General features: G+C 41.2%; 1 protein-coding gene across 1 annotated transcript in view; it reads left to right on the top strand.

The window, feature by feature from the left end:
• BTBD8 (BTB domain containing 8) overlaps positions 1 to 19,995 on the top strand; it is a 118,214-nt gene that overhangs the window by 84,702 nt on the left and 13,517 nt on the right. Inside the window, exons 12-14 of the mRNA XM_073571461.1 lie at positions 4,803 to 4,932; positions 6,100 to 6,161; positions 10,369 to 11,011. Coding sequence (XP_073427562.1) covers positions 4,803 to 4,932; positions 6,100 to 6,161; positions 10,369 to 11,011 — 835 coding nt within the window. The remainder of the gene's footprint in view (positions 1 to 4,802; positions 4,933 to 6,099; positions 6,162 to 10,368; positions 11,012 to 19,995) is intronic.

Below are 19,995 nucleotides of genomic sequence, written 5' to 3'. Positions count from 1 at the left end.
TCCGATACAGACAGACAGAATTAGACGATTATATAGTATATAATATATATATATACACACACACACTACCTTTCAAAAGTTTGGGGTCAACCAGACAATTGTGTTTTCCATGAAAACTCATACTTTTATTAATCAAATGAGTTGCCAAATGAATCTAAAATCTAGTCCAGACATTGACAAGGTTCGAAAAAAAGATTTTTATTTGAAATAATAACATTCTCCTTCAAACTTTACTTTCGTCACAGAATGCTCCCTTTGCAGCAATTCCAGCATTGCAGACCTTTGACGTTCTAGCAGTTAATTTGCTGAGGTAATCTGAAGAAATTTCACCCCATGCTCCCAGAAACCCCTCCCACAAGTTGGTTTGGCTTGATGGGCACTTTTTTTGTACCATACGGTCAAGCTGCTCTCAACAGCTCAATGGGGTTGAGATCTGGTGAGTGCGCTGACCACTCCAAAACAGAATACCAGCTGCCTGCTTCTTCCCTAAATAGATCTTGCATAATTTGGAGGTGTGCTTTGGGTCATTGTCCTGTTGTAGGATGAAATTGGCACCAATCATGCTCTGTCCACGGGGTATGGCATGGCGTTGCAAAATAGAGTAATAGCATTCCTTATTCAAAATCCCTTTTACCTTGTACAAATCTCCCACTTTACCAGCACCAAAGCAACCCCAGACCATCACATTGCCTCCACCATGCTTGACAGATGGCGTCAGGCACTCTTGCAGCATCTTTTCAGTTGTTCTGCATCTCACAAATGTTCTTCTGTGTGATACAAACACCTCAAACTTGGATTTGTCTGTCCATAACACTTTTTTCCAATCTTCCTCTGTCCAATGTCTGTGTTCTTTTTGCCCATATTAATCTTTTCCTTTTATTAGCCAGTCTCAGATATGGCTTTTTTGCCACTCTGCCCTGAAGGCCAGCATCCCAGAGTCGCCTCGTCTTTGTAGACGTTGACATTGGCGTTTTGCGTGTACTATTTAATGAAGCTGCCAGTTGAGGACCTGTGAGGCATCGATTTCTCAAACTACAGACTCTAATGTACTTGTCTTGTTGCTCAGTTGTGCAGCGGGGCCTCCCACTTCTCCTTTCTACTCTGGTTAGAGCCTGTTTGTGCTCTATTCTGAAGGGAGTAGTACACATCGTTGTAGGAAATCTTCAGTTTCTTGGCAATTTCTCGCATGGAATAGCCTTCATTTCTAAGAGCAAGAATAGACTGTCGAGTTTCACATGAAAGTTCTTTTTTTCTGGCCATTTTGAGAGTTTAATGAAACCAACAAATGTAATGCTACAGATTCTCAACTAGCTCAAAGGAAGGTCAGGTTTATAGCTTCTCTAATCAGCCAAACTGTTTTCAGCTGTGCTAACATACTTGCAGCACAAGGGTTTTCAAGGGTATTCTAACCATCCATTAACCTTCTTACACAGTTAACAAACATAAAGTACCATAAGAACACTGGAGTGATGGTTGCTGGAAATGGCCCTCTATACACCTATGAAGATATTGCATTACAAACCAGATGTTTGCAGCTAGAATAGTCATTTACCACATTAACAACGTATAGAGTGTATTTCTGAATCATTTAATGTTAGCATCATTGGAAAAAAAAAACTGTGCTTTTCTTTCAAAAATAAGGAAATTTCTAAGTGACCCTAATGGGTGTGTGTTATAGATTATATATATATATATATATATATATATATATATACACACATTATATTATCTATAGATGGATATAGCTATATATATCTCGTTAATAGGAGAAGCTTTGAAAAACTTCTTCTATTTTTTCTCACATAGACCAAAAAATGGATCTAGCATGCATAAAAAAACAAGTTTTTCAAATATGAGGGGGGAAAAAAATGAATGTGCCAATGTGGCACAAGCCATGTAAATTTATGCACCTGACTTCTATTTAAACTCGGGTCAACCCACAGTTTTTCAAGCAGAAGATGCTTTAGGAATCTCTGGTGTTTCTTTTCCGGAAATATCTTTTGTGTCATTTTTTCGGTTGTTTTCTAAGTGGTCAGGTCACTTCTTTTTGCTACTTGGTGGTTTTAGATACCTGAAGCCTTTTAAAGATGTTCAAAAGGCTGAACATATGCATTTGTATGGAGGGACGACTTGCTGTGCATATCTTTATTATTTTGAGTGAAGAATTCACCTGATAGACATCATGTACACATACGGTACGTTGGCTGAATATAGTTTTCCAAAAAGCAAACCTGCAAGGTAGTATCTGCTGGCAAGTAGCATGGTAGAAAGTTGCAGCACTCCCTCCATATTGGGGAAAAAAAAGACCTAAAAAATGCATGGAGTTTATGCCACTGTTTGACAACTTTTTTTTTTTATTAAGGATAACTTTTCCCAAATGGCATGCATAGGGAAACTGAAAGACAAAAAAAAACAGGACCCACTTGTTTTGAATTGGGTTTTTATTACTGTTGTTTTACCCTATTGACAATTATAGATTCGGCTCCCAAAGAGTCTGCAGTATCCACATTTGGCTGCATTTTCTATTCTCAGAAAAATAGCTGAACTATGTGCACACGTTCAGTGTGTTCAGAAATCCTGATGTGTTGGCAGGAAAAATGCTGTGTAAAATATCGCCCTTTTTGACATGTGCATTTTTTTCCCACTCATCAGTATGGGCAAAATGCGCTGCAAGAGTTGACACATTTGGGGTATCTGCACACGATCAGTAACGCTGCGGGTTGGACGCTGCGTACTTGTGCGGCGTCCAACCTACAGCGTCCAGATGTTACAGCATAGCGGATGACCTTTCAAGAAATCCCATGTCCACTATGCGTCCAGAGACGCCCGCGGAGACTGACATGCGGTGCGTCTTTTCAGACCACAGCATATCTATTTAAATCTCACCCATACAATGTATTGGATGCAGTGAATCCGCACGGTTCACTGATCACACGCGGATTCACCTGTGTTCAATAACCGGCAGCGCTTTAGACGCAGCGGACATGTGCAGAGTCCAAAGCGCTGCCAATTCCAGAACGTGTGCACCTACCCTTAGAATCTGTTGCAAATCGGCATGGAAAAATTAAGCAACAGTGTGCACGAGAATTAAGAAATCTCATTTGTTTTGCTGGTATTGTAAAATGTGCCGTATTTTCCACACCAAATCTGCAACGTGTGCACGTAGCCCTTTTGTTTTATTATTGTATATTAATAATTATGTTTCAGAGCTTTAACCATTTAAAATGCCAGTAGAAGTTAAACTTCATGTGTCTGAGTCTCGTTGATCGTAGCGCAGTGTCATCTGTCATTAAATGGTTAATGTGGGCGATTAGCGCACACAATGTGCCTTTTAGAAGGCTTGGGCCACACGCACTTCTTGTAGATTGATTTTTAACTGTGGAGTGACAGCTGCAGTCCATGAGAATGCATGGCCCGTCAGGATACACTTTGCACTGACTGTGCCACCTGTAGTGTGTGGCGCTGGTTCATGTGTAGGGAATCTGCGATTTTATGGATCGTTGACAAGCCGGTCAGGAATGTACAGCATGGGAGGTGGAAACCCTCTCCTCGCCTTCACACAGCACAGCCATATGTGTGGTGTGTAGAGACTCTGCACCACTACACGAGGAGTCGCTATCCGCATTTTATTCTGCAATACAATGTCTCACAGATATTATTACCTTGTCCTATTTTGCTCCCTTCCCTGCCTTCATTTTTTCTTTTTTTTTTTTTATTGCATTGCCTTTTTTTTTTTTTTTTCTTTTTCCATAAAGTGACCGCATCCATTGTGCAAAATAGACTGCAATGCAGAAAAAATGAGATGTATGACCAGCTGCAAACACTGAGAAAAGGGTGACAGACCAGAGCCATCAATATTTGTGACCGATTTTGATCTCAAACTAGCAAAACTGTGAGAGTGATATGAAATAATAATTTACTTGCAGACGTTTAACTATATTTTTAGCACCGTTTCGCATTTAACATATAAATTACTATGGCCATTTTATTATAAAAAAAAAATAAAAAAATAATCCTGACACTCCATTGAAGATATTTAGTCCAAATAGTAATTAGACTCCATAATCTTTATGCTTTATGAATCTGTCTAAATGTATCGGTGAACGACAAAAAAAACTCATTTGAGCGCTTTCCCTTTAAATGGCATGCGGTACTATAGCGAGATCCCAGCTCTGCAGAGACTGGGTAAAAGCTTCCGTAATTAACCTCTTCCATGCTGCGAGTCAGTGCAGTAAATGGCAGCGCAGCCCAGAGGCTCGAGTGATAAATAGATTATGGGATTCATCAAACTCAATTAGAACAAGACATTCGGGCGGCATTGTACTCAATGTTCTTCCATTTATTAAAGCCTTACCATGAATATTTTGTAAAAAAAATGACCAAAAAAATAATTTAATGGGTTACATTACGGTAGAGGTATCTGCAGAAGGCGACGTAGGTAAATCTGCCGCATCGTGAGCGAAACAAACAAGTGTCGGACACCTGATCACATTCACTGTTACTCCCAGGAGGATTTGACTTTGCAGCCAGCCGGCAGAAAGCTGCCAGCGAAGAAAATCTGCGTGTTTGTATAAGATGGCGTTTCCTCCCGTCTGTCACCAGCAGTTTCACATTCGCACTGGTCTGGGGATTCAGTGCTGCAGGAAGGCGAGCCATTGGTAAAGCAGTAGGCAGTACAGTCAAAGTGGTGACATCACTGACATTGCTCGGGGAGTAAGTAGATTCGGCGAGCGAGGAATATAATGACTGGTTGCCATAGAAATGAGCTTCTGAACAGCTGCTGATTTGTTGCTTGAACATAGGTTTTTACGTGCAAGATCCAGGCTCTGCGTGATAAGCTGTGGAGCTTCCTGGTCCAGTCTTTTTTTGCTGTACGGCACACAGAAGGCTGGAAATTGATGCGGCCAAGCGACCAGGACCAAATACAAGCAGGTTTGTGGATTTGCATTCTCGTGTGTTTATGCTAGTAGCGATCACAGAATTTATTTAAAAAAAAAAAAAATATTGCATCGAAATGTAAAAATTTATTTGTTCGTCTGGCTGTTTTCACAGTATTTGCATAAATTACATCCGCAGTTTAATTTCCAGCTTACAGTTAATGAGCGGCTGAACCCAACCCAACGTTGCTTTGCTTTTAACCAGCACAAAGAAAGATGTCTCGTGCAATCATCTACCTCCCGATCAAAGCGATCCGTCCAAGCTGCATCGCATCTGCTCATTCCTTTGTACACGAGTGTGTTTTTTATGTTTTTTTTTATTTTTCTGTCGGGTAGATGTATGTAGGAAAAGTCTCACTCAAGGGAAGTAAAATGGTTAAATCTGAGGCGTCAGCAGAGTGATGACCCTGTGTGTGCTCAAGTGTCAGAAAACATTAATGAGAAATTGTGCATCATGTACGCTAAGCCCTCCATGCTCAGGGATGAGCGGTCTCCTACTCTTTTTTTTTTTTTTTATTTTTTTTTTTTTTATTTTAATTAAATCAGCAATATGACCTTTAATAAATATATAATATTATTATTATTATTATTATTATTATTATTATTATATTTAAATATATGTATGTGTGTATATGTTGTAGCAGAATGATAACGTGCAGTTTAGAATACCGGCACAGAAGCAAATCCAATCTGCACGTCAATGTCATGTATAATGCAAGCTGCACATATTATTTTTGTGCATGGCTGATGGAATCGGTTTATAATTGCTTCATCAATCAGCGCTCTCATGTTATCACTTCCGTTCTCCTGCATGGATTTCCCAGAAGAAATGTCAGCAGCTAATCCAGTGTAGTAGAAGCCACTCATGTGCCTTTACTGCAGTACAGACTGCTGCTGTATCAGGCGCCTTCATCGCGGAGGTGAATCGCTTGCAGCATGGTATTGTGAATCAGAGAGCAAAAAAATGGTGCATGATTTCCCAGAAGATCCTGGCTCCACTCCAGTAATGTTTTCATTGGATATTTGTCTAAATCCATTCCTTCTGGAAAATGAGGACATGTAAATACAGTATTTCCATAGCCAAACCTGATGGTGTTATGGCATCTGCTCATGCCGGTATTCTGCATACAATAAGTGTCTTTTTTTGTTTTTTTCAATCTAGTTGCCTTTGACAAAGGGGATGATAGAAGACTCGCAAAGAAACCCACGTTCACGAGTTCACAGGTAGGACTAAAGTCAGCTGTGTTTTTTTTTTTTTTATCTAGATGCGATGTGCAGAAATGGTACGTGTGTGTATATATGTGAAATAGTGATAATTATTTCACTTATTTATATTGTAGTTTTAGTGAAAATTTTATTGGACAAAGTGTCAGTTTATAGCAAAACTTGTGACCATTTCCCACAATTTCATTTCTATAGCTCTTCGGTGTTCTGTGTTACAATAGTTTTGCTGCTGTTTGCCATGTGCAGTGAGCAGATCTTTAGCTATAGGGCAAAGTATTGTCTGTTATTATACAGGCTTAAAGGGGTTTCTCTGGGTATAGCGGAAAAGAAAATGTCATTAAGCAAATTCCTAATAAATACTATTTAATTAGTATGTCATGCTTGATTTGTATAGGAAGTCAATCATTTTGCTACTTTTAAAATGGGTGCCATCTTATACACTGATGGAAAGTTCTCCTAGAATGTTAGGATTGGCCTGGTGCTTCTGAGCATGTGCAGGAGGAAGCCTGGCTGTTGTGACCTAATACTGGTGATCTCCAGGTTACAGCAGTAGAGCTTCCAACTGCACATGCTCACAGGCACGTGTTCTATTACTATTCTAGGACAGGTTTCTGTCAGTGTAACAAGACCGTGGCCATTTTAATGTACTATAGTGATTACCTCCCTAGGCAAAACAAGTTTGATTTTTACTAACTCAAGGTATTAAGTAAATTATTCATGATTTTTTATTTCTATTTCAGGCAAACCCTTTTAATATTTAAAATGTGTCCTAATACGATAGAACAGTATTATGTGCTCCGTATTCTGAAGGAATGGGCACTAGTGGTCTCTGTAATGTCTCCACTCCTGCTCCTGACTGGAGGAAAATCTATTGACTTCTCTCGGTGAACAATTATTAGAATTGTTCTCTTCACTGACTGGAAACCTTAAAGGGGACCTGTAACAATGAAAATGCATTGTGTTAAAGCAGCGGGGGTGATGCTGAACAGATTGATATATAGTTTTGTGAGAAAAGATTCAGCATAATTTAATGTCTTCATCATTTATTCCTCTGCTGTTCCTGGGATGTTCGGTGCGGTCAGTGACTTATGGCGCGCTCTCTATGCACACTTACACATAGACAGCTGTCGATCACTGATATGCCTGCCCATTGGGCTGAAAAGTCCCAGAATGAGCAGAGGTTTAAACAGCAGGTTATCCTACATCTTTTCTCCCAAAACCATCTATCAGGCTTCAGTCAGACATCCTTGTTTGTTCACAAAAAAAGTTACGAGTGCCATCAATGTCTTGGATGCGAGTTTAATCTGTGTTCGGTCAGTTTTTACCATCAGTGTTTTTCACATATGGATAAAAAAATGGTTTACAAAGCCTCCCCTATCCTATCTAGTGTTACTCACGGACTGATTTTCATGGACTCAGAGTCCCTTTTCGTATATGATGCCGGTAAACAACAAACAAGTCTTCATGAGTTTTGCACAGACCCCCAGTCTGCGCAAAAAAAAAAAAGAAAAAAAAGACATATGAACAGCCCCATAGAATATTATGGGTACATGTTATATCTGTGAAAACTGCGGATAGAATGTGTACCTGAAACAGACGTCTGAATGAGGCCTCAATTGGCTCTGCTCCCCTTGCTCTATAATATGATGCCTGCAGGCTGGACTGCACTTATCCAAATATGTATGGGCATTTTATGTGTGCTTCGATCTCTCGAATATATAATATAATATTAGAGCGAGAGAGCAGCATGTTCTTGCGACCTTTTATATGGTATTGATGCCTTGATTTGCAATGAGGGTGGTGTGACAGCTCATAGAGTGTGGATACCAAATGCATTTGAAGCTAAATTACTAGAACACTACATTTTGAACAGTTGGGTTTTGATTTTTTTCCTACTTTTTTGGACCACCTGTTATAAGTAGAAAATAACTTTAAATTTCCCGTTTTGTGGCGGAAAAAAAAAATCTACATGTGTTGCAGGCGAATTTTGCAGTCCACAATCCACAACTTGATACACATGTAGAAGTCCACAGCATGCCCTAAAATGAGTAGAGATGTTACCCCATATGGATTCTACAAGAAAACCTATTTACAAAGGACCATACAAATCATAAAGTATGCACATCCAAATGATATATCCCTCCAGAAATGGTGTCACACTTATTGTAAATATGATATGAAATCATTCTAAAAACATATCAAATACTACAGCATAAAATTGGCGAAACTCTAGCCTTGAAAGCTAACATCCATAGGTAGGGTATATAAATATAATAAAACAGGATGAGATGTTTGTACTGCAGTTAATGGGTACGGGTATGTAATAAAACTCAATCTGAGACAAATGTGCAGATATCAGGGCTATCATAATAAAGACCTGATCACAAATGGTAAAAAGTTATATTATAATTAACCACAATCCTTAGGAATGCCTGCACCCAAGCATACGGATCCTGTGAAAATCTCCAATAAAGCCTCATAAGCATGGCCTTAGACTGAATTCACATGCTGTAAACTGTTACAGCTGGCAGTCTTGACCCTGAAGTGTTTTTTTCCATTGTTTTTTGTGGCTTCCCAGTCACTGTCACCTTTTACCTAAACTTTCAGCTATACAGTCAAGTTTGTTCAGAAGCTGCCTGAAGAATTATTATGTTACTTCTTGTAGCCTCCTATGGTTTATAAACCCCACAATGGTTAATTATAGTGTCCCAGGACTGGACATATGCACACCAGTGCCGTTTTTACATTGCTGCACATTTTGTTCATTATTTGTGGTGGTTTCGCGACGCCTTTTCAGGTGGGTTCCAGGCATAATTTGCCTAAAAAAAAATTAATTGAATATACCCTTAAATGCCAATCTTAAGTCTGCACTGCCCTCAACACTGATGACAGGTGACCAGTGAGATGTCCTTTTTAAAAGACTGGAAAACCAGGAATCAGTGCGAAAAATACAACGTCACAGGAAGTTATGATATTGAGTTCCGGGCCTTGTGATGTGATTTGTAATGCTAATCTAAGGAGCGTGACATCTTTGTTATAAGAAATAATTTGCAAATTTGGTGCATAGAGGAAATATGGGAGGAGTGTTTTGGAAAATCTCTTTAAAGATAAAAGGCAGGTGCTGGGGTTGAAATTCTGCAAAACAATAATAAAGGATTATGCCCTATTGACAACATTGCAGATTGTGACCTGTGTCCTAATACCAGGATAGCTCAGAGAATCTCCTAATAAGTGGAGCAAAATCCAAGGTGGCTTCTGTTGTCATAGTCTTGGTCTGTGGGATGTCATGTTGACTGGTGTCGTCATAGTCTTGGTCTGTGGGATGTCATGTTGACTACTGTTGTCGTCATAGTCTTGGTCTGTGGGATGTCATGTTGACTACTGTTGTCGTCATAATCTTGGTCTGTGGGATGTTATGTTGACTGCTGTTGTCATAAGGCCCCGTCTCACTAAGCAATCTCTGTAGCGAGAGCGCTGCTGAGTCACAACTTTTGTGACGTAACAGCGATCTCACCAGCGAGATCGCTGTGTGTGACAGCGATCAGCGAGCGGCCCCCCTGCCGGTATCGCTGATCGCTGCAAGAAATCTCTGGACATTTCTTTGGTCGCTGGTCTCCCGCTGGCCAGCACACATCGCTGTGTGTGACAGCGGGAGACCAGCGATCAGGTGTAAAAAATAATAAAAAAAAAAAAATATATAGTTATTCTCACCTTCCGACGTCGCGTTCAGCCATCCTGCCTCTCTCCACGCTCCGGTCCCAGTGATCCTTTGCACGAATGACCGCGAGACCGTGACATCTCGCGGTCATTCGTGCAAAGGATCACTGGGACCGGAGCGTGGCGAGAGGCAGGATGGCTGAACGGTACGTCGGAAGGTGAGAATAACTATATTTTTTATTTTTATTCTATTTTTCACAGGATGGCCAGCGATGCCGGGCGCTCGGCATCGCTGTGCTGATCGCTTGTGAAGCTGTCTGTGTGACAGCTCACCAGCGATCACATAGCGACTTACTAGCGATCCTGACACCTTGATATCGGTGTCGGGATCGCTGGTAAGTCGCTTAGTGAGACGGGGCCTATAGTCTTGGTTTGTGGGATGTCATGTTGACCAATTGTGATCAATGAAACCTCAATTGACATCTTGATAAAAAATCACTAGTTCACATATGTAAATATGGTTTACTCATTTATTTCTACTTCATTACAGCCAACCCGATCTAAAAGTGTGAAGTTGGGAGAATATCGGACAACTGAGAATACGAGGCTTTCAGACAGGGTTTTATCCAGTAACAGGAAGATGAAATCTGATTCATTAGGCGCCTCAGGGCACACAAGCCACATAACTAGGAATTCATCCGGAAAAGCAAAAGAGGATGATGTAAAAGGAAAGGAAGTAAAGAAAGTTGTAGCAAAAGGCGTTAAAGAGACAAAATCAACAGAAAAAATAGCTACGGCCAGACCAAAAATCGGTTTAAAAGCCAAAATAGAAAATAATGACCAATCCAAAACTGAAACCAGTGCTTCCAAAGGAGATTCTACCAGCACACCAAAACCGGCTTCTTCTATAAGGATGGGAACTAGGCCCAAACTGACAAATGGGAGTTCCAACCCACCAACTAAAGTCAAGACACTGAAGAAATCTGACAAAGATCCAGCTTCTCCAGTGAAAGGTTCTTTGCCAAATGTTAGGTCTGCAAACTGTAACGGAGAGCTTCCCAACTCAAGCTCCTCTTCAGGGGAACACAGCCAGGCTCACGTAGCTGAGGAGCAACCGAATTCTGCAACAAGTTCTCCACCAGTCAATAAAACTATAAAAAATGGCATGGATTGTTCAAAAGATCCAGGAGTAGGTGAGTATGCATTACTGCTTTATTTAACATATGGTTTTGACAGCTGTTGTAGGCACTTTATGGTCGATGACGCAAGTAAATTACGTTCAGATCAGTGCATGTACATTCTCTGGTTCGGAGCATTACAAGGGGTGATGTGAGGACAACTACGGACGTTATGTCTAGGCAGAAATCGTATATTTTATGTAATCTATATAACTGAACTGTGATATTTTTATTAACACATTATGCAAAATAAGGCCACATTTACATTTATAGAACTATTTTATGGGCTGGTTTTACTTTTTCGAACGCTTGCCCGTCTGGCATGATGGTGAAATACCAAAAGTAAACTGATACCATAGATTTCTAAACATAAATTGTGGCACTGGACTGGTCCAAGAACCAGATTGAAAAAAAAACATTACGTGCAACATTTGATCTGGCTATGGACCCAAGATAGGTGTATCAAGGGCACATTGTTGCATTAGTTGTATCTGTCTCTGGTGTAGAACAATGGGCTGGACACCACTAATATATGGAAATCTAGTCCCTTAGAAAATCTTGGATTTCAAAGGAAAAGCCGTAGCTTAATTCTTATATTAATGTTTTTCTTATAAAATTTGTGTTGCTTACAATAAATGGGATGGCAAATCTGTGTTACGGTATGTATGTATCTAGTCTATATGGACAAGCCGTATATAAGTTTTGTCCTATTAAAAGAGGAAAAAAAACAGGCTGTTCTCAAGGATGCCTGTCTCACAGAAAACCTTTACAAAAGTGGCTGCCCTCATCCTCCACAAAAGTTAACTGCCTTTCGTGAAAATCAGGGCTGTGGAGTCGGTAAGCCAAACCTGCGACTCCGACTCCGACTCCTCAATTTCCCTTACTCCGACTCCACGACTCCGACTCCGACTCCCACACATATTGCTTATATTTAAGCGAAAAATTTATTGTAGTACAATGTGAACCTCAGACATTTAATCATTTTTATGATCCAATAATCAAGATATTTAGAACAGAATATATATTGGTGTACTACCCGGTTTTCATTCTTTTTGGTACAGATACGATATGGATAGACAGATATGGATAAATGGATGGATAGAGCAGATTTCTAATCTGCTTTTGCTATTGAAAACATTATCTATGAGCTCAAAAACCTTTCAGGTGATGCAGTTTTTTTAAAAAGATGATCAGCTTTTGCAGCTGAAAAACGTATCCTCAAAAAACACAGGAAAAACGCTGTGTGTGAATGTAGCCTTAGATCAGGAATAGAACAGCCATTTATAGGACATTTCATAACTTTCCCAAACTCCTATGAAAAAATATTCAGCACATCCTGCATTGAATTACTGTACCCAATTTATTATATATTTTAGGAGTCGGAGTCGGTCCATTTTATACCGACTCCAACTCCGACTCTGACTCCACCAAAATGAGCTCCGACTCCACGACTCCGACTCCGACTCCACAGCCCTGGTGAAAATACCAGTCTAATATGTCCATGCACTGTGCCAATTATCATGTTCTGTAACTTGCAATGAAAGAGGGTTGTTGTTTGTCGTCATTCTTCCAGCACTATAGGTGTGAGAAATTCTCATTCAGTTGCTTGGCTGTGTTGCTGCTTTTGTCTAACGGCCTGCCTAGAACTAAAAGCTCACCCCTCTGTTATCCATGTATCCAGCTTGAGAGACAGAAGAGCAGATGGAGATTTTTCTCGCCTTCTCCAAACTGGATACACGTGACAGCAAGATAGACGCCCAGTGGTTAGCATTTTGGAGTGATTTTTTTTATGGCAGCTAAGATTGCATTGTTTTTAAAAGGAACTTGTCATGTTAAAGAAAAATTAACTTTATTCCTTCGGGTGTCGTGCTTTCAGTCATGGGTGTGGGTCGGCGCAGTTTCAATCATCGGCTGTCAGTCAGGGCGCGATTGTGCATGGACTGATAGCCGGCCCACCCCTATGACTGAAAGCTCGAGGCCAGTAGGAGGAATAAACCTCACTTTTTCCCTGCAGAGGGGGCCATGAGTGTGTGGTGCCTGGCCCCTTCAGAAACCGATTAACCTGCAAATTAAGCGCAAATCTGCATGTTATTAGTTGTTTTTCCTATATGACTGGTTCTCTTTACATAAAAGGATTTGTTGAATTTGGCAGATTACTTTCTTTTAATCAGGTAATTTTTTATTGAACATTTTCAAAAAATAAAAAACAAAAAAGCACAATCACATACAGGATAATTCCCAAACAATGTATTACATAAACACATTAGAACCCCATAAAGTTCCCTCCCATCTCACCCCCCACCCTCACCCAACAAAAAACTTTTTCTCCTGATGCATTTGGTCCCTCACAACCACAGTTTTCCAGCTATATCCTCCTCAGCACTCTCATACACGTTAATTTAGAAGGCGCCAACCCGGGAGTGTCCAGCCAAGGCACCCACATATCCTCCCACTTCTTAATTGTTCGTCTATTTTGATACACATACTTCTCCATATCTATATATTATTGACTTCATTAGTAACTTCCGTGATTGTAGGTACAGAGGATCCCCTCCAGTGAGCCACCACTCTCTTACGAGCTTGATATAGTATTTGTGAGACTGCTAACTGATGTCCCTCCGAAAGCGGCAAAGTTACCACCTGGCCCAGAAGGGCCATTTTAAGGTCTAGTACATTGACATTGATAGACAGTAATAAGTAGATCGGTCACATCCCCCAAAACCTACGTAAACGGGGACAGTTCCAGGTCAAGTGTATCAGATCCGCATAAGGCATTCCACACTTCCAACAATCAGTCTCTCTAGCATAGCCCATTTTCAAAAAAACACATTTGAAAGGTAGACTCCCCAAAACCCTGACTTATGCACCAGCAGGATGCAGCAGACCTCCATTGATAAAGGCTGGGGCAGCACAGGTGCAATCCACTGATGAGAACAGCCAGTAACCCAAAAGGGTCTGGCTGCCTAGTGGAAAAAATGCACACAAATAAGGCTTGCATAGGACATCAGTCACACAGATGTGTGATGCAAGGTGTCTGAACAGCCTACTAATGACACCCATAGTATTAGCAGGCGGGCTGCTCAGCACCATATAAGTGCATCACACAGAAAAAACCAAGCCAACATAAAGAGGTCTAACTGCATCCTGCAAAAATGATAAAAAGTGCAAAAAGATATGGGGTATTAGTTACTATTTTGGCCAAAGCAGATAAGCTCACAACCCAACGTCAAGGGTCCCCAGATATCGTGAGTCCCTAACACTAAATCTGGACAACGCACATAAGGAAAAAAAATTCCCAAAAATTCAAAAAAACACATTTGAAAGGTAGACTCACCAAAACCCTGACTAATGCACCAGCAGGATGCAGCAGACCTCCATTGATAAAGGCTGGGGCAGCACAGGTGCAATCCACTGATGAGAACAGCCAGTAACCCAAAAGGGGCTGGCTGCCTAGTGGGAAAAATGCACACAAATAAGGCTTGCTTGGTTTTTTCTGTGTGATGCATTTATATGGTGCTGAGCAGCCCGCCTGCTAATACTATGGGCGTCAATAATAGGCTGTTCAGACACCTTGCACCACACTTATCTGTGTGACTGATGTCCTATGCAAGCCTAAGGGTACCGTTACACTTAGCGATGCACCAGCGATCCCGACAACGATATGGATCGCTAAGTGGTCGCTAGTGAGCTGCCACAGAGGCAGATCTCACCAGCGACATAGCAGGGGTCGGGGGTCGTTACTTACCTGTCAGACGTGGCGATCCTGATGTCCTCCCACCCGCGTCCACGCGTCGCTCGTCGGCGCCACAGGAAGCCCCAGCAGGAAGTGGCCGACGAGAAATGATCCAGGACGTTCTCGCGCGACCAGCGATGAGCAGCGGGGGAGCCGGTCGGAGGTAAGTATCAGACATAGCGATATCACTATAACGTCACAAAATTGGTGACGTTACAGCGATATTGCTAGCGATATCGCTATGTGTAACGGGGCCTTTATTTGTGTGCATTTTTTCCACTAGGCAGCCAGCCCCTTTTGGGTTACTGGCTGTTCTCATCAGTGGATTTCACCATTTGCTGCCTCAGCCTTTATCAATGGAGGTCTGCTGCATCCTGCTGGTGCATAAGTCAGGGTTTTGGTGAGTCTACCTTTCAAATGTTTTTGTGTTTTTTTTTGTTTGTTTTTTTAATTTTTGGGAATTTTTTTCCTTTATAGCCCATTTTCAACAAGCGTACAGGAGTTTGATATACTCGGTGAAGCAAAAAAAGATGCGACACTCTGCTCCTCACTAACCAACTCTTTGCAGATTACGTTATTACAACATTATCTGGCATTCTGGCCATACCTTTAGTTTAACATGGGTATTCCTGCTGACAGGTTCCTTTTTAAGGCCCATTTACAAAAGTTATTTTTCAAAATGCAAACAGGTGATTAAATAGTTTAAGGGTATGTGCACACGTTGCAGATTCTTAAAAGGAAAAATGACCTGCGTTTCACCTGCGGATTTTGTGCGGATTTCACCTGCATTTTTACACCTCCGGATTCCTATAATGGAATAGGTGTAAAAATGCTGCAGAATCCACACAAAGAATTGACATGCTGCGGAAAATAAACCAGGGCTGTGGAGTCGGAGTCGTGGAGTCGGAGTCGGTGCTCATTTTGGTGGAGTTGGAGTCGGTATAAAATGGACCGACTCCGACTCCTAAAATATATAATAAATTGGGTACAGTAGTTCAATGCAGAATGTGCTGAATATTTTTTTATAGGAGTTTGGGAAAGTTATGAAATGTTCTATAAATGGCTGTTCTATTCCTGATCTAAGGCTACATTCACGCACAGCGTTTTTCCTGTGTTTTTTGAGGATACGTTTTTAAGCTGCAAAAGCTGATCATCTTTTTAAAAAACTGCATCACCTGAAAGGTTTTTGAGCTCATAGATAATGTTACTCAATAGCAAAAGCAGATTAGAAATCTGCTCTATCTATCCATTTATCCATATCTGTCTATCCATATCGTATCTGTACCAAAAAGAATGAAAACCGGGTAGTACACCAATATATATTCTGTTCTAAATATCTTGATTATTGGATCATAAAAATGATTAAATGTCTGAGGTTCACATTGTACTACAATAAATTTTTCACTTAAATATAAGCAATATGTGTGGGAGTCGGAGTCGTGGAGTCGGAGTTGGAGTCGGTGTAAGGGAAATTGAGGAGTCGGAGTCGCAGGTTTGGCTTACCGACTCCACAGCCCTGAAATAAACCGCTGCGTTTCTGCGCTGTATTTTCCGCAGCATGTGCACAGCGGTTTTTGTTTTCCGTAGCTTTACGTAGTACTGTACACCGCATGAAAAACTGCTGCGGATCCGCAGGGCCAAATTCGCTGTGGATCCGCAGCCAAATCTGCAACGTGTGCACATACCTTTAGGGTGAGTGCACACATTGCGGATTCAGCTGCGGATTTGCAGGTGAATCCGCAGGTAAAATGACCTGTGGTTTACCTGCAGATTTGCCTGCTGCTTGCCCCTGCGTTTTGACACCTGTACAATGGAGCAGGTGTCAAACCGCAGCGGAATCCGCAGAAAGAATTGACATGCTGCAGATTTAAAACCGCAGCAAATCAGCATGGAAAAATCCGCAGCATGTGCACTGCGGTTTTTAAAAGCCATTGGATAACATTGTACTGTACTCTGCTTGCGGATCCGCAGAAAAATCCGCCCCGTGTGCACATACCCTTAGAATAGTTGCAAATATCTTTCCATTCTTTCATCCAAACTGTAATTCAGCGACATAATTTTTCCAGGATTATAGCTGCATATTTTATTTAATGGTTAACAAACTTTTTTTTTATGACCATTTTATTTAACAAGTTTTTTTTGTGTGTGAATTTAAACTAGTTGATCATTATGGTTGCTCAGAAACAAACTAATCCTCCTGCTCCACATTATGTAAATGTCAGTCGATCTCGCAGCCTACAGTGTCCTATTGTTTTGATAATTGTCTTTACTCTGCCTTTGTAACCATCTTGAGAGATTCAAGATTCTCTAGTGTTTCAATGATGGAGATAAATGGTGCCTTGTTAGAATTGTCTCACAGTTGGATGCTGAATTGTTGGATTGATTCCCTAATAATTTTCAGACTTGCATGAAGAATAGGTTCTATTCTGAATACCACTTTACATCGAGAATTGATCAGCATAAAAGTTTTGTATGTTTGAAAATACATTACCGTACTTTTCGTGTACAGATCACAGTCAAAGCCTACATTCACAACTTGGCAGACAGTAGCTCTAAGTTTTATTATTGCTCTTTTTATTTAGCCAAACCAATGTGTTCTAGGATGGTCAGCATTATAGATAGATATTACATAGATCTGGAGAGAATTTGATTTATATATATAAATATAATTTTCTCTATCCTATGGGCAGCCTTCACTTATACTTGGTTGATTTATTTATTTTTCACTCAGGCTACTTTCACATTAGCGTTTTTTAGCGCAGCGCTTCGTGCGCAATAGAAACGCATGCAAAAAAACGCATCATGCGTTTTGCATGTGTTTGCTTTTTTTAGACTCATGTGTTTTAACCAGTTTCTAGCCATGTTAACTCTTAAAACGCATGGCGTGCGCATAGACTGTAATGTGATTTTTTTTTTCCTTTGGCGCATTCCGTGCGCATGCGTTTTTTGACACAGGTTGGACAGACCAATAATGCAACAGGTTGCGTCCGGCACGCCTAGGCGCACACCACTACAAAAAAAAGCATGCGCACTAAAACGCATATAAACGCGTGCAAACACTAGACCATGCGCCCCCATGTTAAACATAGGGGCGCATGCACATGGACGCGCACTATGCTCTGCGCTAAGGCTGTGTGCACACGCTGCGGATTAGGTGCGGATTCATCCGCACGGATTTTGTACAATCCGCAGGTGAAACCGCAGGTCAAAAGACCTGCGGTTTTACCTGCGGATTGCTCTGCGGTTTTGCCCTGCGGTTTTTCATCTCCTCAATGGAGGAGATGGCAAACCGCAGGAGAATCCGCAGAAAGAATTGACATGTCAATTCTTTCTGCGGATTGAAAACCGCAGATAATCCGCGCGGAAAATTCCGCACCGTCTGCACTGCGGTTTTTGATTCCCATAGGGAATCATTGTACTGTACACCGCAGCAGAAACTGCTGCGGGTCCGCAGCGGCCAAAACCGCTGCGGAACCGCAGCAAAATCCGCAGCGTGTGCACACAGCCTAAAAAAACGCTAGTGTGAAACCAGCCTTATATAATTAATTCCCCAGCGCTTTACAGACGTTATCATCACTGTCCCCATTGGGGCTCACAATCTAGATTCCCTATCAGTATGTCTTCGTAATGTGGGAGGAACCCGGAGGAAACCCACACAAACATGGGGTGTTTGCAAACCTTTGACAACCATTGCAGCCAACAGATGTTTTTTTGCAGCCATCGCTGAGCCTCTTGCATCTGTCTGGTTGGAGTTTAATCCACTCATTCAGTGCAGTTCTCTGAAGCCATTGAATATTTGCAGTATTCCAGATCTTTCTCCAAAGATGTTCAATTTGAATTGACATAAGGCCTCCTTGCTGGGCAGTGTATACGGGCACTTTTTTTTTTATATATGTTTTGGACATGTGCTTTGGGTCATTATTCTGCTGTGGGACCCACTTTTGTTCCATTCATACTCTGTATTCTTATACTTGGGAGCACATGTCACTTTAAAATGCTCTGATAATCTTCTGATTTCATTGTTAGTATAACACGGTCAATCAGACAAGCCTCAAAGACATCAAAACAGCCCCCCAACATTATGGATGCACTACCATGTTTCACTATAGCTACAGATTTCTTTTCTTTATAGCCTTCAATTAATTATCTACAAACATAAGAACGGTGGTACGTACAGTTGGGTCCATATCTATTTGGACAGACAACATTTTTCTAATTTTGGTTCTAGACATTACCACAGTGAATTTTAAACAAAACAATTCAGATGCAGTTGAAGTTCAGACTTTCAGCTTTCATTTGAGGGTATCCACATTAAAGTTGGATGAAGGGTTTAGGAGTTTCAGCTCCTTAACATGTGCCACCCTGTTTTTAAAGGGACCAAAAGTAATTGGATAATTGACTCCAAGGCTATTTCATGGACAGGTGTGGCAATCCCTTCGTTATGTCTTTCTCAATTAAGCAGATAAAAGGCCTGGAGTTGATTTGAGGTGTGGTGCTTGCATTTGGAAGGTTCTGCTGTGAAGGAAACATGCGGTCAAAGAAGCTCTCCATGCAGGTGAACCAAGCCATTCTTAAGCTGCAAAAACAGAAAAAACCCATCCGAGAAATTGCTACAACATTAGGAGTGGCAAAATCTACAGTTTGGTACATCCTGAGAAAGAAAGAAAAAGCACTGGTGAACTCATCCATGCAAAAAGACCTGGGCGCCCATGGAAGACAACAGTGGTGGATGATCGCAGAATAATCTCCATGGTGAAGAGAAACCCCTTCACAACAGCCAACCAAGTGAACAACACTCCCCAGGAGGTAGGCGTATCAATATCCAAATCTACCATAAAGAGAAGACTGCATGAAAGTAAATACAGAGGGTTCACTGCAAGGTGCAAGCCACTCATAAGCATCAAGAATCAAAAGGCTTGACTGGACTTTGCTAAAAAACATCTAAATAAGCCAGCACAGTTCTGGAAGAACATTCTTTGGACAGATGAAACCAAGATCAACCTCTACCAGAATGATGGAAAGAGAAAAGTATGGCGAAGGCGTGGTACAGCTCATGATCCAAAGAATACCACATCATCTGTAAAACACGGCGGAGGCAGTGTGAGGGCTTGGGCATGCATGGCTGCCATTGGCACTGGTTCACTAGTGTTTATTGATGATGTGACACAGGGCAAAAGCAGCCGAATGAATTCTGAGGTATACAGAGCCATACTGTGTGCTCAGATCCAGCCAAACTAATTGGTCGTCTTTTCATACTACAGATGGA

This window comes from Dendrobates tinctorius, unplaced genomic scaffold (assembly GCF_039654945.1).
Source record: "Dendrobates tinctorius isolate UK_male_01 unplaced genomic scaffold, ASM3965494v1 ptg000029l, whole genome shotgun sequence".
Classification (NCBI taxonomy): Eukaryota; Metazoa; Chordata; class Amphibia; order Anura; family Dendrobatidae; genus Dendrobates; species Dendrobates tinctorius.
The sequence above is the reverse complement of the archived record's forward strand: the minus strand, read 5'-3'. Positions and strand labels throughout refer to the sequence as shown.